The sequence below is a fragment of the Oncorhynchus kisutch genome, linkage group LG15 (assembly GCF_002021735.2).
Source record: "Oncorhynchus kisutch isolate 150728-3 linkage group LG15, Okis_V2, whole genome shotgun sequence".
Lineage (NCBI taxonomy): Eukaryota > Metazoa > Chordata > Actinopteri > Salmoniformes > Salmonidae > Oncorhynchus > Oncorhynchus kisutch.
The window spans coordinates 71,612,320-71,640,198 of NC_034188.2; the positions used below are offsets into that span (position 1 = coordinate 71,612,320).

General features: G+C 43.1%; 1 protein-coding gene across 2 annotated transcripts; it reads right to left on the reverse strand.

Moving 5' to 3' along the window:
- Positions 1-1,370: 1,370 nt before the first annotated feature.
- On the reverse strand, positions 1,371-27,793 carry LOC109905823 (WD repeat and SOCS box-containing protein 1). 2 transcript variants are annotated; one of them, XR_004203184.1, is made up of 10 exons: positions 27,453-27,793; positions 26,317-26,485; positions 20,639-20,907; positions 16,367-16,498; positions 12,061-12,161; positions 11,248-11,417; positions 9,101-9,771; positions 8,904-9,017; positions 7,676-7,783; positions 1,371-7,306 (listed from the first exon to the last, which is right to left on the reverse strand). XR_004203184.1 is itself a non-coding variant. In XM_020503446.2 (9 exons), the coding sequence occupies exons 1-9, from the start codon at positions 27,490-27,492 to the stop codon at positions 7,144-7,146; spliced, it is 1,269 nt and encodes a 422-aa protein (XP_020359035.1). In that variant the 5' UTR covers positions 27,493-27,787; the 3' UTR covers positions 1,371-7,143. The 2 variants fall into 2 exon arrangements, 1 of the variants encoding a protein (XP_020359035.1); XM_020503446.2 differs by lacking the exon at positions 11,248-11,417 and having other exon boundaries at positions 9,101-9,273; positions 27,453-27,787.
- Between the last annotated feature and the right edge of the window lie 86 nt (positions 27,794-27,879).

Consider the following 27,879-nt stretch of genomic DNA (forward strand, 5'->3'; position numbering starts at 1 on the left):
GGCCATATGTGGTAAATCTAAATTCTAATTGGTGGTGTTTCATCAATCCATCCCCGTACTGTTTATTGCAACATGTAGACATTTTTGTTTCATGTTTGATAGCCCTACGATACATTTTTATTTGATAGCCAACCATTTATTACCCTGCTCTGAGTGGGCGCGATGTTTATAGTGCGCATGAACGTTCGTAGAAGTTCTGAAGGTAGAAAGTATAAAGTAGAAGTTCTGTTTATTTAATTACCGCGTTCAAGACAACTTAGAACTCGGAAATATCTGACTTCTAAGCGTTCAAAACAACTGGGAACTCGGGGAAAAAAAACTGACTGGGGAAAGTTCAGACTGGGGAAAATCGATTTGAACTCCGAATTTCATCTCGTGCCTCTTTCTAGAGCTCCGACTTTTTCGACTTGCAGATCAGTGAAGGCAAAATCTGACCTCGTAGTCTTCCTAGTTCCCAGTTGTTTGAACGCGGCATAAACCTTACGTCTCGGTCATTTTTGTTGTGAGTAATAGGGAGCGCGCACGCCTCAATCCGCATAACAAGAAGCTACGTGGAGTTTGAACAATCATTTTCTCTTAATCGACGTATGCATGGTGTTGAAACGTCATGAATAATCATTAAGTCTGGTTAAGACGGACAATAGACGTGTAAATTGCATTTTACGCAGTAGAACCAGTTTATTGGTTTGAATTGCCAACGGGGGTAATTGTATGGTCCAGGGGGCCAAGCCCTTATATTATGTAGGCCTACATAATACGGGGGGGGGTGGGGGGTGGGGGGGTGTACAGTTTTGCCCTCTACCAGTGTCTGTTCAGATTGTATCAGGGTTAACCTGTTCTTTTGGGCTATTGCCGGTGTATATTTGGTCAATCTAATCATATATTTTGTATGATATGGCGCTTCCACCATTGGACCACCAAGACCTGTATATAAATCTACACTGAGCAGCCAACCTGCATTTCCTTCTTCTGATTTCTGCCCTTATGACTGCTACATGGTCCCTATTTTACAATGACATAGGCTGATATGTTGTAGACAAAATAATGAAAAGGGCAGTCTGGTAGCCTCAGTACATAGACACATTTGTAGCTGAACAAGTCGTTGAATGTATAGATTTAGTTTTTACTTGGTGCTCCTGCCTAAGTGTTTCTCAGGTGCCCTTTTTCCCTTTTCACCTTGTGGGTTCCAGGATAATGTGCCTGATGATTTAAATAAAATGACAACTTAAAACAGCAAAACAGAAGACTTGGATGACTTATTCTGTTTTTCAAAAATATATTTTATTCAAACTATAAATGCAAAAATTACATACATGAAACAGACCAGAAAAGAAAAGACTACATTCATTTCAATATATTCAACATTGATTGGAGCTTCTTTAACATTGCAATGGTTGGAGGATACCAAAACCCTTTCAATCATTTTGGGAACACACTTGTCGAATAGTGTGTTCCCAAAGTGGAATAGAACTAGTGTTGGGGACACTACTCTGAAAAGATAGTTTACCAAGCTACCAATTACTTCACACTGAAACAAGTTAAGCTACACTAAAAAGTCACCCTTCGAAAAAAATAGGTTTACTTAACTAGTTACTTTGAAAAAGTAGTTCGACATCAAACTACTTTGATAAATATATCATATGTAAATCTGAAATGTCAAGACTATAAATTGCAAGACAGATCCCTTTGGGGTTAACAGCCTATTAAAAACAGAGAATTAGGCAGGTCTGATGCCGAAAAAAAGACAACATCCATATTTTCTTTTTGCACAAAAAGTAGTGTGTAGTTCCAGTAGTTAGCTACACCACTACATGGTAAAACATTTATTCACCAGTGAAAACACTACCTAGATTTGAATTATATTAGCGCCGAGCTACTACAAAATGTAGTTAAATTACTAGTTGAACTACATCTAGTTTACTACTCCCCAACACTGGTGAGAACCCAGAGCTTTTGATTCATTCACCTCCTCTAGCTCTATCAGCAAAGGCTTTACTAAACACACCAACCGGTTACTGAAGACAGCCTTACTAAGAGGAGAAATCAAATCAGAATACATTCAATAAAATTCACAGATGCACAAGAGTTTCAAGTTTTAGCCATGTGAGAGAAGTCAGACTGACAAGAACACGACAACAAAACGAGAGAGACCTTTGGCATCACCATTGACTTTAGAAAACGTATTGCCAAGATTGATTAACGGCAGGCCTGTATCCACTATCTAGGTCAACATAGACAAAATACCAAAAGTAGAACATTAATACTTTTTCATTTGGCCCAGTTTAATATTTACTATCAAATGCCTGCATATAACAGTAAGGCTTCAAAGGCTTGTCACAATCAATAAAGATCCCATGCTACAGATGGCAACTGTGAAGATGACTTATTTTCAGAAGATTATCTTGTATTGCTCTCCCCTATAGGTTATTTCTTACATTTAGGAACTCCACTTTAGAGTTGTGCAGCATAGCACAGGAGAAAAGAGAGGTTTGTACTGAACATGGGTTTCAGACAGTCATTAATATAGATGGCAACCGCCTTTAAGGCTTTTTCTGTAAGTCCTAGGGCACACTATAAATTCACCATCTCCGTTTTACCACTTCTGAAGGAGCAGACTACACCCTGGTCTCTACAATAAGAGACTGTCATTAATTCATATACAGGTCTTCACATTAAAATGAGAGAAAACAATGTACAGAGGGAAAAAATGTTTACAACAGTAACGTTATAATAAAAAAGAAACAAGTAAAAAGCATACTACATCCTCTGATATGTTCATATACACACACAGTGCCAGTCAATAGTCTGGATACACCTACTCATTCAAGGGTTTTAAATTTATTTGTACTATTTTCTACATTGTACAATAATAGTGAAGACATCAAAACTATGAAATAACACATATGGAATCATGTAGCAACCAAATAAGTGTTTTGAGATTCTTCAAAGTAGCCACCCTTGAAACCAGCTTGGCACACTCTTGGCATTCTCTCCACCAGCTTCATGAGGTATTCACCTTTTCAATTAAACAGGTGTGCCTTGTTAAAAGGTCATTTGTGGAATTTCCTTCTTAATGTGTTTGAGCCAATCAGTTGTGTTGTGACAAGGTAGGGGTGGCATACAGAAGATGGCCCTATTTGGTAAAAGACCAAGTCCATATTATGGCAATAACAGCTCAAATAAGCAAAGAGAAAACGACAGTCCATCATTACTTTAAGACATGAAGGTCAGTCAATCCAGGAAAATTAAAAGAACCTTGAAAGTTTCTTCAAGTGCAGTAGCAAAAACCATCAAGAGCTATGATGAAACTGGCTCTCATGAGGACCGCCACAGGAAAGGAAGACCCAGAGTTACCAAGTTCATTACCAGCCACAGAAATGGTAGCCCAAATAAATGCCTCACTGAGTTCAAGTAACAGACACATCTCAACATCAACTGTTCAGAGGAGATTGCGTGAATCAGGCCTTTATGGTCAAATTGCTGCAAAGAAACCACTAAAAGGACACCGATAAGATACTTGCTTGGGCCAAGAAACATGAGCAATGGACATTAGACCGGTGGAAATCTATCCTTAGGTCTGATGAGTCCAAATTTGAGCTTTTTGGTTCCAACCGCCGTATCTTTGTGAGACACAGAGTAGGTGAACGGATGATCTCCGCATATGTAGTTCCCACCATAAAGCATGGAGGAGGTGGGATGGTCTGTTGACACTGTCAGTGATTTATTTAGAATTCAAGGCACACTTAACCAGCATGGCTACCACAGCATTCTGCAGCGATACGCCATCCCATCTTGTATGCACTTAGTGGGATTGTCATTTGTTTTTCAACAGGACAATGACCCAACACACCTCCAGGCTGTGTAAGGGCAATTTGACCAAGAGTGATGGAGTGCTGCATCAGATGACCTGGCCACCACAATCACCCGACCTCAACCCAATTGAGATGGTTTGGGATGAGTTGGACCGCAGAGTGAAGGAAAAGCAGCCAACAACTGCTCAGCATGTGGGAACTCCTTCAAGACTGTTGGAAAAGCATTCCAGGTGAAGCTGGTTGAGAGAATGCCAATTGTGCAAAGCTATATTTGAAGAATCTCAAATATTAACTATAGTTTGATTTGTTTAACACTTATTTTGTTACTACATGATTCCATGTGTGTTATTTCATAGTTGATGTCTTCACTATTATTCTACAATGTAGAAAATATTAAAAAGAAAAACCTTGAATGAGGTGTCCAAAATTTTGACTAGTACTGCATATAGAGTGCCTTGCAAAAAGTATTCATCCCCCCTGGCTTTTTTCCTATTTTGTTGCATAACAACCTGTAATTTGAATTGATTTTATTTGGATGTCATGTAATGGACATACAAAATAGTCGAAATTGGTGAAGTTTTAAAAAATTACTTCAAAAAATTCTAAAGAATCAAAAACAGGAAAGTGGTGTGATAATATGTATTCACCCGCTTTGCTATGAAGCACCTAAATAAGATCTGGTGCAACCAATTACCTTCAGAAGTCACAATTAGTGCAATAAAAGTCCACCTGTGTGCAATCTAAGTGGTGTTGCAGACTCTGGGGCCTTTCAGAACAGATGGATGCATGAATGTATATGTACACATACACCTGTTCTGAAAGGCCCCAGTCTGCAACATCACTAAGCAAGTGGCTCCATGAAGACCAAGGAACTCTCCAAACAGGTCAGGGACAAAGTTGTGGAGAAGTACAGATCAGGGTTGGGTTATAAAAAAATATCAGAAACTTTGAACATCCCACAGAGCACCATTAAATCCTTTCCATAAAAATAAAAAAATATGGCAACACAACAAACCTGCCAAGAGAGGGCCGCCCTCAAACTCACAGACCAGGCAAGGAGAGCATTAATCAGAAATGCAACAAGGAAACCAAAGATGACCCTGCAAAGCGCCACAGCGGAGATTGGAGTATCTGTCCATTAGGACCACTTTAAGCCGTACACTCCACCGAGCTGGGCTTTACGGAAGAGTGTCCAGAAAAAAAAGCCATTGCTTGAAGAAGAAAAAAATAAGCAAACACGTTTGGTGTTTGCCAAAAGGCATGGGGAGACTCCCTAAACATAAATGGAAGAAGGAACTCTGGTCAGATGAGACTAAAATTGAGCTTTTTGGCCACCAAGGAAAATGCTATGTCTGGCCCAAACCCAACACCTCTCATCACCCCGAGAACCTTATCCCTACAGTGAAGCATGGTAGTGGCAGCATCATGCTGTGGGGATGTTTTTCCATCGGCAGGAACTGGGAAACTGGTCAGAATTGAAGGAATGACAGATGGCGCTAAATACAGGGGAATTCTTGAGGGAAACCGGTTTCAGTCTTCCAGAGATTTGAGACTGGGACGGAGGTTCACCTTCCAGGAGAACAATGACCCTAAGCATATGGCTTAAGCAACACTTCAGTGGTTTAAGAGGAAACATTTAAATGTCTTGGAATGGCCTTGTCAGAGACCTCAATCTAATTGAGAATTGGTGGTATGACTTAAAGGTTGCTGTACACCAGTGGAACCCATCCAACTTGAAGCAGCTTGAGCAGTTTTGCCTTGAAAATGGGCAAAAATCCCAGTGGCTAGATGTGCCACGCTTATAGAGAACTACCCCAAGAGACTTGCAGCTGTAATTGCAGCAAAAGGTGACTCTACAAAGTATTGACTTTGGGGGTGTAATGCACGCTCAAGTTCTGTTTGTCTTATTGCTGGTTTGTTTCACAATAAAACACATTTAGCATCTTCAAAGTGGTAGGCATGTTGTGTAAATCAAATGATAAAGCCCCCCAAAATACATTTTAATTCAAGGTTGTAAGGCAACAAAATAGGAAAAATGCCAAGGGGGCAAATACTTTCACAAGCCACTGTACACACACACACACACAATCAATTGTCTCTATACAGATCCCCCCCAGGTAAAAAATGAGAACCAAACAGGTCAGACCATGGGTTGCTATTGTTTTGAGACGGAGATGAGACAGTGTAGGCTACAGGCAGTCTTTGCCCTCCTGGGCGTGAGTGAGGCAGGATGTGTGGAAAGGAAAGCACGTTGAGCACCTGGGCAAGCGAGGGAGTAAGGGTTAAGATCTGAGGAGATCTAGGGTAGCAGAAAACTAAGGGAGGGATCCAGCAGCCCGTTGCAGCAGAAGGTCAAATCTTATCAGCAGTCATTCACTTAAACCATTTTCAACTTTTATATGATTTTTTGGGCTTTAAATGGAAAACAATCTCAATTGATATTGAAATGACCAAAACCAAATCAAAACGGTGTAACCTCACTCTGTCCAGCTTTCTAAAAGGCAATCGAAATGAAAGCTAGACAGTCAAGGAGAATCGAAAATTCCAAAAGCGATGGAAAGAGGACTTTTAACACATTCTGACAGAGGAAATATAATCAATTGTACTTGCAGCCCTCCGGACCTCGGCGAAGACCCATGTGGCAAAATGAGTTTGACTCCCCTGGCTTACACACACTTGTACATGTGGCCATACACAGTTCTCAACCCTTCATGCCAGTCTCTGAAGCACTGAAAATAATGCACAGCGTTGGGACGAACCCTCCATCCTCTCACTCAGTCGTTAGTAGAGTTGCAAAATCCTGGTTGGAGGATTCCGGATTTCCTCCTTATTCCCTACGGATTCCAGAGTTCCTCCAAACTGGATTTTGGGATAACCAGGGAATTTATTGAAAGTTCACAGAATTGTGCAACCTTAGTAGTCCTTACAGTAAAGTCAGTGGAGTTGCATGGTTTGAGACAGGTTGAGAGACAGCACATCAATATTGATTCCACCACCACCAGGCCAATTATCAGCAGCAAAAAAGTCTATTGGAGTAATAATGTAGAATTATCCAGAGGTGACATATGGTAAAGGCCATCTTACGCTGAGGGACAGGCCACTGAAATAACTTAACCATTCAACCACGCTCCCTGGGGGGGGCCATGGCACACACACACGGAAGTAAACCTACAAAAATAAATACCCCAAAATGTGTCTTGTCACAGAACAGTTAGTCACAGTTCTTCCTCTTCGGTTATGTTTGGTATTTTTCCTGGGTGTTTTTACTAGGAAGGTAATATTCATTGGTTTCCAGCGTGCGGTGTTGGGCAGTGAGGGTGAATGTGGAGGGCTAGAGATCTTGGTAAGACAGGTAGGAGCGTATGCGGGGCGGGATGGGCAGCGTCTGCACCTGCTGGGTGGACATGACCCGTCGTAGTGCCATGCGACACAGGTGCTGCAGGCTGGCAATGCTCTTTGGGCACGCCCAGAAATGCACGCTGCCGTCTCGAGACCTGAGAGAGAGAGAGTTATTTCCAAGTCGATCTATCCCTCACAACAGCACTGAAAAGCTAGGTACTAGGTAGCTGTAGTCTACCTTACACAACTGGTTGAAGCAATGTTGTGCCTGGGTGTAACCACCAACATATAGGGGCCGCTGCGCTTCCTACAGCATGCAAATAAAAAGCTGGAAGACCCGTTTTTGGCAGAACATAAAGTCTTGATTGATCACCTGCCACTTGCCTAAAGACTAGGGTTTGTGCGATTCAAACAGGAGTAATCGCCCCCAGTATGTAAACGGACTGAGGTATGGGTGTGTGTGGAGAGGTGTGTGTGTGCCAGGGAAGTATAGGTAAGTGTGTAGGAGTGTGTGTGTGCCTCACCCAGCTGCTAGGAAACTCCCGTCAGTAGAGAACGCACAGCAGAGGCCGTTAGTGAGGGGGGCGATGGCCTGGGGAGACGTCTCATCAATTGTCCAGAAACGCACCATTCTGGGGAGAGAGGGAGGGACAGACCGAGTTAGTGGGTGTGTACGGGAGGGGAGAGAGGGAGGGACAGTGGGTGTGTACGGGAGGGGAGGGGAGAGAGGGACAGTGGGTGTGTACGGGAGGGGAGAGAGGGAGAGAGGGACAGTGGGTGTGTACGGGAGGGGAGAGAGGGAGAGACAGAGGGAGGGACAGAAGGTGTGTGTATGGGGGGGGGGTAGCGGGTGTGTGTATGGGGGAGGGGGTTAGCGGGTGTGTGTATGGGGGAGGGGGTTAGCGGGTGTGTGTATGGGGGGGGGGGGGGGGGTTAACGGGTGTGTGGGAGAGAGAGAGGAGAAGCGGGGAGCTGGTCAGACAGAACACATGGGAACTGCACTAGGGCCTAAACAAGCTGGCTGAAATACAGCATAAAAACACACGACAACCATGTGAACACTGAACTGTAGGATTGATTCAGATTATTCCACTTTAGTGGTTTTGTATTTTCAAAGTAAAAAAGGGTGAAGTCAATTCTAAATCAAAGAAGCCATGTATTTTGGCTATTCAATAAAACTTCAAATGTTTTCTCCTCATCCTATCTGAAAATCTCATCGTGGGAGCAACAAAATTGTGTCCGCCATTTTGTCAGGCTCGTTCCTCCTCTCCCTCTAGCACTGCCTTCTCAATGGTAAACACTTAGCAGCCTAACCAATGAAGGGAAGGGCGGGGCTAAGGAGAAAAGGCATCAGCGGTTGATTAATGGCTGTCATGTGAGGGTCATGTGACCAATTCGCAAAGGGGGCCCTGCCTGGCTACAACAGATATGCTCCCACTCAGGCCCATTAAGACTCTCTCGCTCTCTGCTTCACAGCGCTCTGCTACTACAGCAAACACTTTTTCATCAGCAGAGAGAGCATGCAGTTTACCGTGTACACTGAAGTGTGACAGCGCAAAAGGGCGTGGTGAAGCAGCTATGGTCAACACAAATACACCAGCACATGCTCTACACCTGAGGTAGAAGAGAACGCCTTAGAGAGAGGAACAAGTGGACATTAGCTATAAGAATCTCAACCATTTTTAAAGCTGAGCTTTTCTTTCTAGGAAGCTTCCGATGCGCCAGACACGGGCCTCAGGCTTTGTTCTTTACCGGTCGTCAGTGATGCTGGCAATGTGACGCCCGTCGTGACAGAACGCTACAGAGCGTACCCAGCGATCGTTGGCCCCTCCAGCAAAGATGGGCGAGGGGGGGGGAAAGAGGTGCCTGAAGGAGAGAAAAAAACAGACATAAAAAGGTCTTAACATCATGTCTTTGCTTTGCCTTAGTTCCTAGTGTGTCTGACTTACGCTAGCTCAAGCAGCACAGTGCCCATGTGGGGGTCCCAGATGATGACACGGGTGTCGTAGGAGGCGGTGGCGAGCAAGGCGCCGTCGGGAGAGAACTCACAGGACACCACGTCGTTATGGTGACCCTCCAGCTTCCGGATCAGGGAATATTTATCCATATCCCAAAGGAACACCTACAGAAGGAAGAGGTCCATGTTAGAGCCCACGAAATAACACTATGCAGGGACAAGCATTTAAAAGCTACTAGCATAAAATGTAAAAACAGACAGAATCTATATTACAAGTAATTAAATTAAGCCAAGAAAAAATTAAGCAAGAAATATCATTGTATGCTCAGTGTCATTTTATGGCTTATGTCTTGAACTACAGACCAAACGATGCAATTCCATGTTGTTACAAAATGCATGTCACTGCACATCTGGTTTCTTAACATAGCTGCTAAAATTGTGCTCCATATAAATTGTAATTTCTATGACCTAGGCTAGCATTTAAACATATTAATATCTAATTACAATGTTTTCTTAATACTAACACTTAGGTCAGAAAAATGAGAAAATAAAACTAGTAACTTTAGGTAACATAATGTTACTCCACTGGTTTCCCCTTTGAGTTTTAGTTCACTGTGATTACAATAGACTCGCACCTCCGGCGGAAGCCTACGAAGAGACATACTGCAAGAGAAAAAAAAAACATTTGATGGCCAAAAGGTTGACGCCTTTGGACACACATATTTGCAACATCTGCACACAGTTTTCAACAGTCAGCCACATAGGTTTGAACGATCCTTTGCTCCAGCGAAATGTAGTGCATGCTCAAGAGCAACATGCCTTGTCATTTGTTAAAACTTTCAATTCATCAGAACAGATCTAATTCAATTTAAATTCTACAGGAGGCTTTATCAGTGATGTTGAATTTATTTGTAACTTTTAGAACCAAAACCAGATTGTATAGGCCTATTCAAAACATAACAAGGAGTTTTGAAAACATTGCACTTGAGCAAAATGTCCGTTAAAGTAGATGAATGCCATTCCACAATCAAGTCGATGGTTTCTGGGGGCTACTTGAGTTCATATTCTCCTACGCCCTCCTCTAGCGTTAGTGTGAAATGAAAGGAATCCAAGTCATGAGGCTACTGCCTGCATTTTAGGCAAGCTGCACCACTCTACAGTTTAGAAGACAGTTGCCAGTGACTGGATGGGGAAAATCTGCTCCGAAATGGCAGACAGTTACCTCTTTTGTTTTCTGTAATCTTTTTAGTGAGGCTCAGTTCTTTTTATACATTTCTGTTCAAGCAATTCGGAGTACAGTTCGAATGTATTTTGGATGAGGATTGGTTCAGTGCTAAGGCGAGTGTGTGTAAGTTCAGTCACACTATGAGAGCCTGTTCTTCCTCTCCCACTATGGTTCTCTCCCTCTGTTTTAACAGAAAAACATGTGAATGCTAATCAAACATAGGGACATATCCGTGGGGGAGCCGAAAGAGGAAAATACTGCCCTTTGGCCAATTATGAGGCAACAGGGAATTCAATAACTAACATCATGTTTTTTTTTACTCCAACATTGTCCATGTTAATTTTGGGACAAAGGCGGACATTTATGGGGATGAAGGCAGTCTGCGGAGCCACAAAGAGTCCTTTCAATTCTCATTTACGCCAACAATGACCTGACCCCTGCACACTAACTCCATTACAAAAGGAGCGGTGCGGCCACAACAGACGGGTGTGCTGACTGGCCCTTAAATGTGGGCCACAGGAGAGAAGTCAGAAGGACGAGGGAGAACTAAGGCTATCAAACTACAATTACTGATGCTAAGAGCCTCATTATAGAGAGACAAATAAACAATGTAATTCATAGTTAGACTGTGGGCAGGCGGCGAGACTGACAAAAAACTACAAACCTAACAAAATGTCAGTTAAGGTGTGCTATAATAGGTAGCGTTTCTAATTAAGTGTGTGTGTGTGTGTGTGTGTGTGTGTGTGTTGGGGGGAGGTAGAGAGGGACAGTAGGAGGTGAAGGAGAGGGGTAAGGGACTGTGTGGGTGGGAAAGGTTTTACTTTACTGCCATTTACAATCAAAGTTTCATAACTGATATAAAAGGAGGTACTGCAACAGCGGAGGTAGACAAACATGGAGACAGCAGCACCTACGTATGGGAGACCTTGCGGTCAGGTAGGTGCAAGGCTGCCCCCTGGGCAGGGGCACAGTGCGTCCCAGCCCGGCAGTAGTAGTGGCACTGGTGCCACCAGCCAGCGGCCTGCACCGGCTGCTTTATGTCAGCGCGGCGCTCCCTCCCTTCAAAAACACTCACACCTGCCACCTGTGACAGGGAAAGCAAGACACTTATGGACACACAGCCTAACAATCTAGCTGCACCCTGCACAAGGAGGATGGAGCTGGCTACAGTAACTAACTACTAGCATGTTGATGCGGTTGTTGCAAAGTGTATCTGTGACTGAAGCCATAGGTCTGATCCCTCACTGGCTGGGCAGCCATCTTGGGGACAACACTACTTAACCATCTCATTTTCTCCTTATGTAGAATGTATCAAAAAGGGAAGCCAATTTTTTTTATAGAACATTTCTTTTAATGATTTGAGTCTGCATTTGGGTCATTAAATAAAGCATAGCAATCTGTATCCCCCACTCTAAAACATCAAGTGCACTGTTTAGATTGTAGATCGAGAATAAATACTGGAACTATTACAAATGTGTGATCATTTGTTTAGTCTACATGCATATATTAGAATATCAAATATGTTTCAACTTCAAAACAAAGCCAAACCGAACTCCAGCCAGGGTTGTTGAACTATGACACCAAGCATAACGGTCAAGACTCAGTTGATGGGACGGGGGAAGGTGGGAGTGTTTCATTGGTAGGTCATTGAGCATAACTAGACACAAGCAATAGCACACAGAGTAGCAGTTCTCAAAAAGGAGAGAAAGGGGAACAGGTGTACGTACCGATTTACCGGCTCCAACAGAGCAGAGGACTGAGGAGTCTGGTGAGAATGCACTGCAATAGACCCAGTTCTGATGACTCCGCAACACTTTCACCATGTTACCTACAACACAGAATCACAGCTGGTTATGACATGTACATTATAGAAAAATACACAAATGATTTGCTTAAGAAATTATCGTGATGAAGTAACAGTAACAAAACTCTGCTGATTATGTTTCCAAAGTTTACAGGATTTTCTGCAAAAGGATTTTCTTTAGGGATAATTTGGCTTTTTTAAATGAATGGGCTTAACTAGGGCTCTGAAATTCTGTCAGATGGAGAATGTCAAGCATATAACTGCCGGTCTTGCAGTAGTTGACCATTACACTTACTTCCGGCGCCGACAGAGATGGCCGCCTCGCTTCGCATTCCTAGGAAACTATGCAGTTTTTTGTTTTTTTACGTGTTATTTCTTACATTAGTACCCCAGGTCATCTTAGGTTTCATTACATACAGTCGAGAAGAACTACTGAATATAAGATCAGCGTCAACTCACCATCAGTACGACCAAGAATATGTTTTTCGCGACGTGGATCCTGTGTTCTGCCTTACAAACAGGACAACGGAGTGGATTCCATGCAGCGACCCAAAAAAACGACTACGAAAAAGAGGGAAACGAGGCGGTCTTCTGGTCAGACTCCGGAGACGGGCACACCGTGCACCACTCCCTAGCATTCTTCTTGCCAATGTCCAGTCTCTTGACAACAAGGTTGATGAAATCCGAGCAAGGGTAGCATTCCAGAGGGACATCAGAGACTAACGTTCTTTGCTTCACGGAAACATGGCTCACTGGAGAGACGCTATCCGAGGCGGTGCAGCCAACGGGTTTCTCCACGCATCGCGCCGATAGAAACAAACATCTTTCGGGTAAGAAGAGGGGCGGGGGCATATGCCTTATGGCTAACGTGACATGGTGTGATGAAAGAAACATACAGGAACTCAAATCCTTCTGTTCACCTGATTTAGAATTCCTCACAATCAAATGTAGACCGCATTTTCTACCAAGAGAATTCTCTTCGATTATAATCACAGCCGTATATATCCCCCCCCAAGCAGACACATCGATTGCTCTGAACGAACTTTATTTAACTCTGCAAACTGGAAACCATTTATCCAGAGGCTGCATTCATTGTAGCTGGGGATTTTAACAAGGCTAATCTGAAAACAAGACTCCCTAAATTTTATCAGCATATCGATTGCGCAACCAGGGGTGGAAAGACCTTGGATCATTGTTACTCTAACTTCCGCGACGCATATAAGGCCCTGCCCCCGCCCCCCTTTCGGAAAAGCTGACCACGACTCCATTTTGTTGATCCCTGCCTACAGACAGAAACTAAAACAAGAGGCTCCCACGTTGAGGTCTGTCCAACGCTGGTTCGACCAAGCTGACTCCACACTCCAAGACTGCTTCCATCACGTGGACTGGGATATGTTTCGTATTGCGTCAGATAACAATATTGACGAATACGCTGATTTGGTGTGCGAGTTCATTAGAACGTGCGTTGAAGATGTCGTTCCCATAGCAACGATTAAAACATTCCCTAACCAGAAACAGTGGATTGATGGCAGCATTCACGTGAAACTGAAAGCGCGAACCACTGCTTTTAATCAGGGCAAGGTGTCTGGTAACATGACCGAATACAAACAGTGCAGCTATTCCCTCCGCAAGGCTATCAAACAAGCTAAGCGTCAGTACAGAGACAAAGTAGAATCTCAATTCAACGGCTCAGACACAAGAGGCATGTGGCAGGGTCTACAGTCAATCACGGACTACAGGAAAAAATCCAGCCCAGTCACGGACCAGGATGTCTTGCTCGCAGGCAGACTAAATAACTTTTTTGCCCGCTTTGAGGACAATACAGTGCCACTGACACGGCCTCCAACGAAAACATGCGTTCTCTCCTTCACTGCAGCAGAGGTGAGTAAGATATTTAAACGTGTTAACCCTCGCAAGGCTGCAGGCCCAGACGGCATCCCCAGCCGCGCCCTCAGAGCATGCGCAGACCAGCTGGCCGGTGTGTTTACGGACATATTCAATCAATCCCTATACCAGTCTGCTGTTCCCACATGCTTCAAGAGGGCCACCATTGTTCCTGTTCCCAAGAAAGCTAAGGTAACTGAGCTAAACGACTACCGCTCCGTAGCACTCACTTCCGTCATCATGAAGTGCTTTGAGAGACTAGTCAAGGACCATATCACCTCCACCCTACCTGACACCCTAGACCCACTCCAATTTGCTTACCGCCCAAATAGGTCCACAGACGATGCAGTCTCAACCACACTGCACACTGCCCTAACCCATCTGGACAAGAGGAATACCTATGTGAGAATGCTGTTCATCGACTACAGCTCGGCATTCAACACCATAGTACCCTCCAAGCTCGTCATCAAGCTCGAGACCCTGGGTCTCGACCCCGCCCTGTGCAACTGGGTACTGGACTTCCTGACGGGCCGCCCCCAGGTGGTGAGGGTAGGCAACAACATCTCCTCCCCGCTGATCCTCAACACTGGGGCCCCACAAGGGTGCGTTCTGAGCCCTCTCCTGTACTCCCTGTTCACCCACGACTGTGTGGCCACGCACGCCTCCAACTCAATCATCAAGTTTGCGGACGACACAACAGTGGTAGGCTTGATTACCAACAACGACGAGACGGCCTACAGGGAGGAGGTGAGGGCCCTCGGAGTGTGGTGTCAGGAAAATAACCTCACACTCAACGTCAACAAAACTAAGGAGATGATTGTGGACTTCAGGAAACAGCAGAGGGAACACCCCCCTATCCACATCGATGGAACAGTAGTGGAGAGGGTAGCAAGTTTTAAGTTCCTTGGCATACACATCACAGACAAACTGAATTGGTCTACTCACACAGACAGCATCGTGAAGAAGGTGCAGCAGCGCCTCTTCAACCTCAGGAGGCTGAAGAAATTTGGCTTATCACCAAAAGCACACAAACTTCTACAGATGCACAATCGAGAGCATCCTGGCGGGCTGTATCACCGCCTGGTACGGCAACTGCTCCGCCCTCAACCGTAAGGCTCTCCAGAGGGTAGTGAGGTCTGCACAACGCATCACCGGGGGCAAACTACCTGCCCTCCAGGACACCTACACCACCCGATGTTACAGGAAGGCCATAAAGATCATCAAGGACATCAACCACCCGAGCCACTGCCTGTTCACCCCGCTATCATCCAGAAGGCGAGGTCAGTACAGGTGCATCAAAGCTGGGACCGAGAGACTGAAAAACAGCTTCTATCTCACGGCCATCAGACTGTTAAACAGCCACCACTAACATTGAGTGGCTGCTGCCAACACACTGACACTGACTCAACTCCAGCCACTTTAAACAATGCTACCTTATATAATGTTACTTACCCTACATTATTCATCTCATATGCATACGTATATACTGTACTCTATATCATCGACTGCATCCTTATGTAATACATGTATCACTAGCCACTTTAACTATGCCACTTTGTTCACATACTCATCTCATATGTATATACTGTACTCGATACCATCTACTGTATCTTGCCTCATATATCCTTATGTACATATTCTTTACCCCCTTACACTGTGTATAAGACAGTAGTTTTGGAATTGTTAGATTACTTGTTGGTTATTACTGCATTGTCGGAACTAGAAGCACAAGCATTTCGCTACACTCACACATGGTTAGCAGATGTTAGTGCATGTGACAAATAAAGTTTGATTTGATTTGATTTAATTAAAACACACAGAAAGAATCTCCTGGCTTCCATGCATAGCCTACAAGCAAGCCACTGATGCAGACCTTTGGAACATCAAAATTTTTTAAAGTCTAATAAATCCATGTAATATAGCCTACATCACAATAAATCCAGTATTTTAGACAAGTGTAATAAAGAAACATAAGAAAATGTAGTCTATATCAGAAGAAAAGAATAGCCTACTCTTGGACCTGGGCCAAATGTATCATTATTCTCTGTTCATGTGAGCTTAGAATGCAAGCAGGGGGTGTGGGGCCTTTCAAGGTGGAACCGCCAGCAGCAGTAGCAAATTCCACTGGAACAAAGGCAACTCATCACATGCTACCTACTTCTTTAGCTTAATGTTTGAGGATGTGTATTAGCTCAACACTCAAAAACGACATTTGCATGTATCAGTGTGGCTTGCTGGCACAGCTGTACAAAGCTATGTAAATAACCCTGAAAAACGGTTTCAGTTCCAAGATAATAAAACTCAAGCTAAATCAAAAGCCGTTCCTCAGGACTCAGTGTTCTTACCGTCATCTTTCAGGTCCCAGACCCTCAGGGTTTTGTCTCTGGATGCCGATACCAGCATGAGGCTGCCATCAGGGGCGAATGTCAGGTCTCGCACTATATCTGTATGGTCCATGAGATTCAGCAACAGCTTTCCTGGAAAGGCAAACAACCCCAGAGTTAATAATAAAACTACATTAGATAAGAGTGTGGGTTCCTCACCCATGTGCAAAGTAACGAGGGCACTGTCAGTTTATATAGAGGCACAGAATTGGTTTATATATATATAAAAAAAAGAGATTGAGTAGAGAAAAGACAGAATTTAAGAGGGGGAAAGAAAGAGGGCAGTCACAAATGAAATCGCCATGTAACTACTGGATCCACTGACTGGGCTTTCTTCTCTCAATCTGATGAAGTAGAGCCTTGGAGAGCTCTATTTCAAAGGCTGGGCCTGGTTTTGACAGGTAGAGTGGCATGGAATACCCTCTGGGTATACTGACATAGAATAAGTGCAATCAAAGTAATCCAAACTTAATCCCGGCAATTTGTTGCTTCCTGATATGCAGTCCCAACACTGGTTACATTGAGGGGAGGATGGGACTCAATTACAGTAGTTATTCTCAAATAGTCTGCCAACAGTCGACAGACTCCGAATTGGGGTATAATAATCTATTATAATAGTTATCACAATCACACCCTAATTGTTTTGATTTGTTTACTTCAATTGGGGAGGGGTGGTGGGGTTTGGAGAGATTATATATATTTTTTTAATCGATGAAAAACCTTTGTAAGTGTGACATTCTGACATCAACCAAGATCTCCAGTTCACTTTATCCCCTGACTGTCTATGGTCTCTAGGCTTCGTTTCCTGTCCTCCATAGTGGGCCAGAGGGGAAAACACAAACTATTAAATCCTGGGCTACTGTTGTCTGGTGTGAGTTGGGACATTCCTAAAAAAAGTATAATCTATCCATCTTTTATAGTCATGACTCACACCAGACCACAGTAGCCCAGATACAGACGCTCATCAGCACAGCATAAAATGGCAACATGGCTCTGGGACCGGCCCCTGACAACTATATCTCCACCCAATTGCAACACAGCTAGCGGTTAACTGTAAATCATTGGCTGTCATGGTGGTATCCCATTACACACCCTCCCACCAATCAAGTCATACTCTGGAGATAACTATTTATCCACACAGAAGTTGGCCAAATACTTTGACTAGGGCATTATATTTGTCTTTTGTACATACTTAAGCATTAACATAGTGTTTCTGGTAGATACATTTAAAAAGGCAGGTTTAAAAGGCCCTGTATGTAGGTGTGTGAGAGAGAGAACTAGGAGAGCAGGGAGCCTGGCAGGGTTGGGACGTCAGCACTGTGTTGGCAGCAGCAAGAGAGAGTCCGTGGTCAAACATCATCAATCAGGTTTGTCAGTATAAAAAATAAATAATAAATGGGAGCAGGACAGGAGGCGCAAGCAAACAACCAGCAGGGCTAAAACACGTTATATAACCCACTGACTGTCTGCAACACACAGACCATAAAACAGGATGCCAGCTAGAAGTGGGTGTGTAGATGACGTGATGGGTAGAAGGCAATGGCAACCTGGTTTCCCATCTGGAACAGAACAATGAGCATTCTCTTGGCTGTTCTATTAGAATAAAAAAAACTCATTTTATAGCCCTGTGTGCATCAGGAAGGCTTAGGTAACCCTACTGGGATAGGGTTACATCTACTCTCTTTAATGACAAGCTGCTTAAAAGATTACCAAAAATCCTGCATCTGTGCAACGGGTCGATGTAACAGCAATCATGCGTATGATCCCCAGCGGTTCCCCCATATTCATTGAAATTGTTGCCGACCACTTGACAAAAGGTGTATAATTACATGAAATGCCCTTAAAAACAGCAAAAACATCTGTGGCCAAGAAGGGGGCCTCTAGATAATAAGCCCAATTTTTATAAAGAAAAAACCCCGGAGTGGCAAGTTAAAGTATATTTGTAGCATTTAATGCATTCAAAGTCTTTTGGGGGAATTCCAATTAGGTAAATATTTATTTAAAGCCACTACGCCGCTCAGTTGCGCAAATACAGTGGGGCAAAAAAGTATTTAGTCAGCCACCAATTGCGCAATTTCTCCCACTTAAAAAGATGAGGCCTGTAATTTTCATCAGAGGTACACTTCAACTATGACAGACAAAATGAGAAGAAAAAAAATAACAGAAAATCACATTTTATCATTTTTAATGAATTTATTTGTAAATTATGGTGGAAAATAAGTATTTGGTCACCTACAAACAAGCAAGATTTCTGGCTCTCACAGACCTGTAACAACTTCTTTAAGAGGCTCCTCTGTCCTCCACTCGTTACCTGTATTAATGGCACCGTTTGAACTTGTTATCAGTATAAAAGACACCTGTCCACAACCTCAAACAGTCACACTCCAAACTCCACTATGGCCAAGACCAAAGAGCTGTCAAAGGACACCAGAAACTAAATTGTAGACCTGCACCAGGCTGGGAAGACTGAATCTGCAATAGGTAAGCAGCTTGGTTTGAAGAAATCAACTGTGGGAGCAATTATTAGGAAATGGAAGACATACAAGACCACTGATAATCTCGCTCGATCTGGGGCTCCACGCAAGATCTCGCCCCATGGGGTCAAAATGATCACAAGAACAGTGGGCAAAAATCCCAGAAAAACACGGGAGGACCTAGTGAATGACCTGCAGAGAGCTGGGACCAAAGTAACAAAGCCTACCATCAGTAACACACTACACCGCCAGGGACTCAAATCCTGCAGTGCCAGTGTCAGTGTCCCCCTGCTTAAGCCAGTACATGTCCAGGCCCGTCTGAAGTTTGCTAGAGAGCATTTGGATGATCCAGAAGAAGATTGGGAGAATGTCATATGGTCAGATGAAACCAAAATATAACTTTTTGGTAAAAACTCAACTCGTCGTGTTTGGAGGACAAAGAATGCTGAGTTGCATCCAAAGAACACCATACCTACTGTGAAGCATGGGAGTGGAAACATCATGCTTTGGGGCTGTTTTTCTGCAAAGGGACCAGGACGACTGATCCGTGTAAAGGAAAGAATGAATGGGGCCATGTATCGTGAGATTGAGTGAAAACCTTCGTCCATCAGCAAGGGCATTGAAGATTAAACGTGGCTGGGTCTTTCAGCATGACAGTGATCCCAAACACACCGCCCGGGCAATGAAGGAGTGGCTTCGCAAGAAGCATTTCAAGGTCCTGGAATGGCCTAGCCAGTCTCCAGATCTCAACCCCATAGAAAACCTTTGGAGGGAGTTGAATGTCTGTGTTGCCCAGCAACAGCCCCAAAACATCACTGCTCTAGAGGAGATCTGCATGGAGGAATGGGCCAAAATACCAGCAACAGTGTGTGAAAACCTTGTGAAGACTTACAGAAAACATTTGACCTCCGTCATTGCCAACAAAGGGCATATAACAAAGTATTGAGATAAACTTTTGTTATTGACCAAATACTTATTTTCCACCATAATTTGCAAATAAATTCATAAAAAATCCGACAATGTGATTTTCTGGATTTTTTTCTCTCCTTTTGTCTGTCATAGTTGAAGTGTACCTATGATGAAAATTACAGGGCTCTCATCTTTTTAATGTGAGAACTTGCACAATTGGTGGCTGACTAAATACTTTTTTTTGCCACACTAGGTTCTAATGCTTTTGAAGGGGAAATTATATTTCAGATCCTGACGTCATAATTTAATTTTCATTCATTCATTTTGGAGTACAATGTCATTTTAAAAAGTCACCAGCAGTGACCTCAGTCATTCTACAGGAAAAAAATATCACAGGAGTGCCCGACTCCCCCAACACTGCTGCTGTAAAGAATACTAGGGGAAACACAGCACAGCCAGTGATATTATAAAACCCTTAATTCCATTTAGGACACGACTGGCGAGCTAGCACCAGTTGAGCTCCAGGCAAGAGATAATATGTCCTCTCCCCTTCACATAGGTGTAAACAGCCACACCAAATTTTGGCCGTGCTGCTTTCAAATATAAGATCTGTGAGAAAATGAACAAAGGCAGAAGGACGAGGTGGACTTTCAAAAATGAAAACATAGTCCAGGATTTGTGTGGAGAAAGTTGGTCCGATAAACCCACCTATGAGGCTTCAACTTTCTCTCTACTGAGAACAGGCATGCTGATTCTATAACTTGCATTGGTACATGGAACTAGGAATGATGCACTGTGAAAACAGAAGAGTACAGCTGGTTGTGATGTTTATGTTTAATCAGGTTCTCACCAGTATAGACGTCCCAGATCTTGATGCGTCCGTTGTTGAGGCCCGTGGCAAGCAGTAGCTGGTCCTGACCGAACTTGAAACGGTGCCACTCGATGTTGACGCAGCGACTCTGCTTCTCTGGCACTGATGAGCCGAAGGCCAGGCCCCACACAATGTCACCGCAGTCGATGGTGTGCTCCCTGGGCTCGCCCACTGGCACCACTGTTCCACCCTCGCTGTTCTGCCGCGACAAACGCCGAGTGCCTGCTCTGTTGGAGCCTTCCCCACCGCTGGAGAGTGGGATAGAAGGAGAGGGGTAATGTGGAAAGATGGGAAGCAAGATGGAGTTCAGAGAAAGAAAGGGAACAGAAATAGAACACAGGGAAATGAGGGTAATGGAGGGAAAGGAGAAAGATGAGTTACATGTAGGCCTACAGTGCGATTGTCACATCAATTTTTAATGTAACAAACCTGAATTAAATTGATCTAGGTGCCAAACAGCTAAAAAAAAACAATGCACATTCAGGAGGAGAGCACTGAGTGATACATGCAGTCTAAGTGGTGAGACGGTTGGCTATCATGTTCCATAAGCTTCGTCATATTGTTAAGAACGATATTATGATGATGATTATTCCCAATTGGAATTTGGCCTCCAGGTACCCTCTCAAAGTGCAGAGGTCACCATAAAGCAGGTCTTAGTAACTGATATCTGGGCCCTTGAGCCATAAGAATCAGCCATTGGTGTCAAATGTATAGTCTATTGAACCACTAGGTCTCAGCCTTGATATAATGTTGTGACCCAGGGCAGGATGAGACAATGAACAGATGAGTATTTAGGTCTGGCCTGGAGGGAGAGAGATTTGCTGCTGACTTCTTAGAGCAGCCTTTCTCAAACCCTGGTCCGTGGACCGGTGCCGGTCTGTGGAGGAATGCTTGCCGGGAAGCAGAATAATTGAATTAAATAAATACTTGCCATAGGCCTATTTGCACAATGGGCTGAACTATGCATACTGCAGTCTAGGTTGAAGACAGGATACAGCGCATTCGGAAAGTATTCAGACACCTTGACTTTTTTTCACATTGTTAAGTTAAAGCCTTATTCTCCCATCTCTGCAGAGGAACTCTAGAGCTCTGTCAGTGGCCATCTGGTTCTTGGTCACCTCCCTGAAAAATGCCCTTCTCACCTGTTTGCTTAGTTTGGCTGGGCGGCCAGCTCTAGGAAGAGACTTGGTGGTTCCAAACTTGTTCCATTTAAGAATGATGGAGGCCACTGTGTTTTTGGGGACATTCAATGCTGCAGAAATGTTTGGGTACCCTTCCCCAGATCTGTGCCTCGACATAATCCTGTCTTGGAGCTCTACAGACAATTCCTTCGACCAATCAAGTTGTAGAAACATCTCAAGAATGATCAATGGAAACAGGATTCACCTGAGCTTGATTTTGAGACTCATAGCAAAGGTTCTAAATACCTACGTGAACAAGGTAACTTTTTTATTTTGAATACATTTGCTAAAATTCTAGGAAGCGGTTTTTGCTTTGTCATTACAGGAGATTGATGAGGGAACATTTTAATTCATTTTAGATAGTGATGCACAGACATTACATTTTTGTCCGATACTGATATTATCCTTGCAAAAAATAAAAAAATAAACGATACTAATATTCTACATTTTTGCAGCCTTTTAAGCATCCTTGTACAGTTAAATAGTTAACACACACATGGACGCAGCGGTCTAAGGCACTGCATCTCACTGCCACTACAGTCCCTGGTTCGAATCCAGGCTGTATCACATCCAGCCATGATCGGGAGTGCCATAGGGCAGGGCACAATCGGCCCAGCGTCATCAGGCCGTCACCGTAAATAACCATGACATGGCTAGTTAAATAAAGGTTACACACTGACCCAAAAGTTATTTTGTTGGCATTGTCGCATGTCCCCAATACCAGTAAAACATCATCAAAACCTATTTCTTTCACTTACTTTCTGTGCTGTTTCGTGGTTCATTTGTTCAATCGTTTCATTCGGAACCAAGATTTCTATGGAATGCCGTATGGGTCTTTGTGTGTCCAAAAAGATACGTCAAATAATCTCATTGACCAATCAGGACCTGAATATGACTGCACATCACATAATAATTTAACTCGTTCATAAAAATGTTATGCAGTTAATACACATTGACTACACCATCACTCGTATTTCATATGTATCAACGATTCATCGATACGAATGCTACGATGCTGCTACAGTGCGGGTCATAAAAAAAAAAGAAGCTAGCTAGCTCATGGATGCAAACAATGTTCTTCCCCAAAAACATAGCAAAACTACATCTGTTTCAGTAGCTATATAGCTAGGTGTCATCTAAAATAACCCTAATGTATAAGACAGTTCTAATTTTATGAAATGGTGGTTGGACCCATCTATGTGAAGCTAGCCACAATAAGGATTAGCCACAATAGTGGAATTTGCAGTTAGCCTTCAAAATAAAAGGCATAATTCTGCTTATTTGTATTAATTTGCATCACTGTCAATGACTATTTTATTTTGAATGCAAACCGCAAATTCCACTATTGTGCCTAATCCTTATTGTGGCTAACTTCACAACACAACCCGGTCCGTTCGAGCTTCACTAGCCAGATGAAGCTAGCCGGCTGCTTATAACGTTAGCTTTGGGCAACAGGGTTAAGCAGCTTGCTAGCTATTTATTTTCATTAACTGAAGTTCAATGTCAACAGGCGAACAACAATACTTACTCACAAGGATTCCCGAAATCATTGCTAATAAGGAAAATGACTGCAGTTTCTACTGGTCATTGTTTTCAGGCTGGTTGTATTGGTACTAGCTAGGCACCAAGCTAAAGCTAGCTATCCTAGAAGTTGCGGTCAAACAAATTATGCTTTACTACCAACGCGGCATTGTAAACACATTATTTGTGACCGGTGTTTGCAGACTTTTTTGTACAGCTTTGACAGTGCTAGTGTATATTTTTTGTGTTTTTTTCTTTTAAATTCATTTTTACCCCGTTTTCTCCCCAATTTTGTGGTATCCAATTGCACTACACCCGGCCCGCCACAGGAGTCGCTGGTGCGCGATGAGACAAGGATATCCCTACCGGCCAACCCCTTCCTAACCCGGACAACGCTAGGTAGCGCAAAATATTATGTGGCGTCATTACGTCGTGTACCAACGTTATATAGGTATGCACGGTAGCTTTGACATCGTTTTATTTATACATCGGGCCGATACCAATGTTGCCATTTTTAGCTAATATCGGCCGATTCCGATATGTTCACCGATATATTGTGCATCCCTAATTTTAGAATAAGGCTGTAACATAACAAAACATGGAAAATGTCATGGGGCCTGAATACTTTCCAAATGAATTAAGAATTTATTTGTTGCAAAGAGTTGCCTCAGAATACAGCTGCAGGTGAAATACTGTATGTAGGCCTATTCGTTCAGAATAACAGGTCATGGATTAATATTATATGCATGTATACCAATAGAATGAAAGATTTGTTATTTGTTTATAAAGATTCAGTTGTTACATCGTTTTCATTGACAGCGCAGGTAATGTGATCGTGTAATGACTAAATTATATTATATTTTATTGTTTCGTCAATTATAGACAGGCAGCCCCTGAAGAAAGCCAAGAGAGAGAGACACAGACAAACTATGAAGAAAGTCAAGTAAATATGTAATTCATTCAATTTAGTGTAAAGTAAAAAATAAATGAAATACAATGTGTTTTTATAAAGAAAAAGGAACAGTTAATTATTTTTTTACCAAAGCGGTCACCAGGGGAAGAAGGCCATGCCTTGCTGGTCCGAAAGTCAGAGAAAGGCTGTCAGGGGAGCAGGTCTGTTTCTCTCATATGCATATCTTAGTCTATTAAACCTTTAAATATAGAAGTTGTTGGCCTTATATTTTACACACCTTGACCAATATCTCTCTATTAGACAGGACTTGCCTAAACCATTCTGGCCTGGTTAACACAACACCCAATAGGTAAGACAAAACGGTGTACAACATGTCTACAAGCTGAAAAGGTTCTGGGGGCATCGCATGACATTATTGTGTGGAAAAAGAGCCAGCTCTGCAGAAAGGCAACTGATAATACACTCCACAGCACACTGACCTCGGTTTCCTCCTCATAGGGAGGGATAGCACATATAATGAACTACTAGAATATTCTCGAAAGAGACCAATAACAACTGTAAACAACAATTTGGACTATCAGGATCTAGAATGAATTTCAAGTTGTGTGGTGTTATAAAATGTTGTGGATATTAGAAATCAGATTGGATGCACCTATGATTTAGTCTGGCTGACACCTAACTCAAAGTCCTCCTGACTCCAGAGTCTGTAAAAGCTATGTTGATGTTGTCAGCACGATGCGTCAATAACGTGCTTTTTAAATGATTTGTTCTCCTCTGTCTTTCTCACTCAAACAGCCACCTACAGTCCCTGAGCATCCACCCCCTTCTAATACAACTGTTAGATTTTCAAACCCAAACAATACGAGGTATCAACCCCCCCCCCCCCAAAAAAACAGAACCAATCAAAATTCAGCATGAATTAAGCACAACTCTGCGCAAATAATGCATTCGCAACAGCATCCTCTCCACACCAGTATGTCAGCGCTACATCCCTGACCATGTGAGCCACGTCAGCAAGGCTACCAAGGCCTATGACTCCACTTAAAACGAAAATAGGATGTAGCCTTGAAATAATGTCAAAGTGCATTTACAACCCTCAACATGGTTTTAGTATTGATTTGACGTGTCATTGTTTACAGAAGAGTTTACAGGCAGAAATGTAGAAGTTGACTTCATGGCAGTAAACCGTACATTATTTTACAACATAAGGACATAGTAATAAAACCCTCAGCTGCTATGTTTTGCTTTCTCTCGCCAAAGACAAGACCGCCGTTGTACAAGTTTGACTGCATTTTAAAGCAGCCTTTGTACCGGGCCAAAATGACAACGCAAAGCCCTTGGAGTATATGTCCACTCCTGAATAGCAAGAAGCAGTGTTCTTTCCTCTAACTTGGTTTACCCAAAACTCCCCATTAATGAAAGTCCACTCTACGTTATCAACAATCAGCTGTTGCCAAAACAAAAGTAGACTCTAGTATAGAACATTAAGATATTCAAGCAAAACAAAAGTACATATTGTAAGAAGCACTAGGAGACAGGAAGCAACAATAACTAAAAATATGTAATTCTGAAGATAAATCTCAATAAAGGACCAGTCTGTTGAGGGGCATGAACACGGTTGTTTGGGCTACAATGGGACTTTTCCAAACCCTGTTTCACCCTGCAGTGGCCTTGGTACGTGTGCAGTAAGGTGAGATGTATCAGTGCGACCTGTGGAGTGGAGGAGCGCTGAAAGGGCCTTAAAATCGCCAGATAATGTAACAGGCAAGGCAGCCGCCAAACAAATACCCAGTGGGCACCAGCAACACACCAGCCTCATTCACCGTCTCTCTTGCTCCCCTGCCCTCTGCAGCCGTCTCTGCCAAATAGGACTCCACATCAATCAGTGCATTCATTGCACAGGATATTCAGAAACATCATTGTTGAATTTCAAAACTCAAAGGAATTGTTGCCTCTATAGGCCTCCCTCAAAATGTAAACAGACCTTTAAAGTAGGGCCTAACCATTTGTTTTATGTGGATAGACCTAGTACAGGTACTTACAAATTCTTCAGGCATTTTGACCAGGGAACGAGCCTCACGATGCGATGCCCTTGAGACCAAGCGAAGTAAGAACCATCAGGTGCAAAGGCTACAGTCCAGGTCTCTCGCCCAGACTTCTGGTCAAAGGGAGCAACAGGCACTAAGAGTTCACCGATGAACTTAGCCTTACCTTGAAACAGAAACAAGAGACCAGTCTAGGATTGAAAGCAGAAATAACATAATGACATGGTGCTTGTGAGCAACATCTGAATGACCGTGTAGAAAAGATGCTTCAGGCCCAACTGACCATAGCCTGTTGGAACCAGCCTGAATGCTGCATTTATCATTATATTACACAAGCCTGGTTGCTGCATTCATCAATCTATTTCACTTCATAGTGAAATAAAATGAACACGGATCAGGCTGGTTCCACCAGGCTCAGCTGACCTCTGATGTAGCTGGATATGAATGTTCAATGTAAGAACAGATGCTTAAAATTACTTTCACTGAGAGATTGAGAGTCAAGACTGTTATTTGACGTCATTAGAAATGTAAACGAATGAGAATGAAGTTGGCTATAATACACAACATATTATTAGTCCAAGAAACGCATTTTAACTGGGTACCGTAAACATATGTTTGGCCAAGTAAATGAGACAACATACATACATACATATGTATAACGGGTTTTTACGCAACAGTGTTGCATCAAAACACCCGTTGTATAAAACATCTAGCATGCGTAAAATATCAGTGCGTTCCCCCGACTAGTGAGGAATGAGTCCTACTGAAGAAACGTAGTTATCACCACCACAGAAGGACATGGAAAACAAAGTGTGCCGACTGCTCGCGCTGTGGGTGGCCACAAAGTTTCTACCATACAGTCTTTGGTGTAGGGCCACGGAGCATAATCGGTGGGGGCATGGTGAATATGGGACAGGCGGTTAGTGTGCGAGTCTCTAGTTAAAGGGATATAGGTTATGGAAGAAACGACTTGACCCATAAAATACATAAACTAAGACAACTTATGGCGTCATCGACAGATAAAAGGTGTAAAATAGTAGCGAATACATATTAACTAGCTAGCTGAATATTCAAACATAGTCAACCGCTCCCCCAAACACAACAGAGCAAGATAGTGAAGAATCTCAACTTACCTATTTCATTTTCATTTACAGAATCTGGGAAGCTTGCCATCTAAATAGAAACCGGATCCGTGGAGAAATGTCTATTGGTTTAATAACAAAGCTTTTTTGGGGGAAATAAACCAAAAAGGTACCTAGCTGCTAATTTTAATATCGCGTGAGCCCCAAAAATTATTTTTGTAAATATCTTCTTTGCAATCCGTGTGCAGACTAGGTTTTGATAAATTCAGCTGGATGGCTAAAATCTGCGTTCATTAAAATCGACGAAATTACTGAGTTACAGCACACCACTGAATAGAAACAACGGCGAAATACAATGGCTGAGGCGTAGACTAGATGGCATCTTTTCATTCTATAGGGGAGGTCTGTCTGATTGGGACGTTTCCGTCAAACGTCATCACAGTTACCAAGGTGATAAAATGGCACCGCCCCTTCATTT

Excerpts from the sequence above, each read along its gene's own strand:
- LOC109905823 (XM_020503446.2), bottom strand. The coding sequence starts at position 27,492 with ATGGCAAGCTTCCCAGATTCTGTAAATGAAAATGAAATAG. Across the intron at positions 16,499-20,638 it reads GATCTGGGACGTCTATACTG|GAAAGCTGTTGCTGAATCTC; the intron begins GTGAGAACCTGA and ends TTGCCTTTCCAG. Across the intron at positions 9,018-9,100 it reads ACTGTGCTGCTTGAGCTAGC|GCACCTCTTTCCCCCCCCCT; the intron begins GTAAGTCAGACA and ends TCTCTCCTTCAG.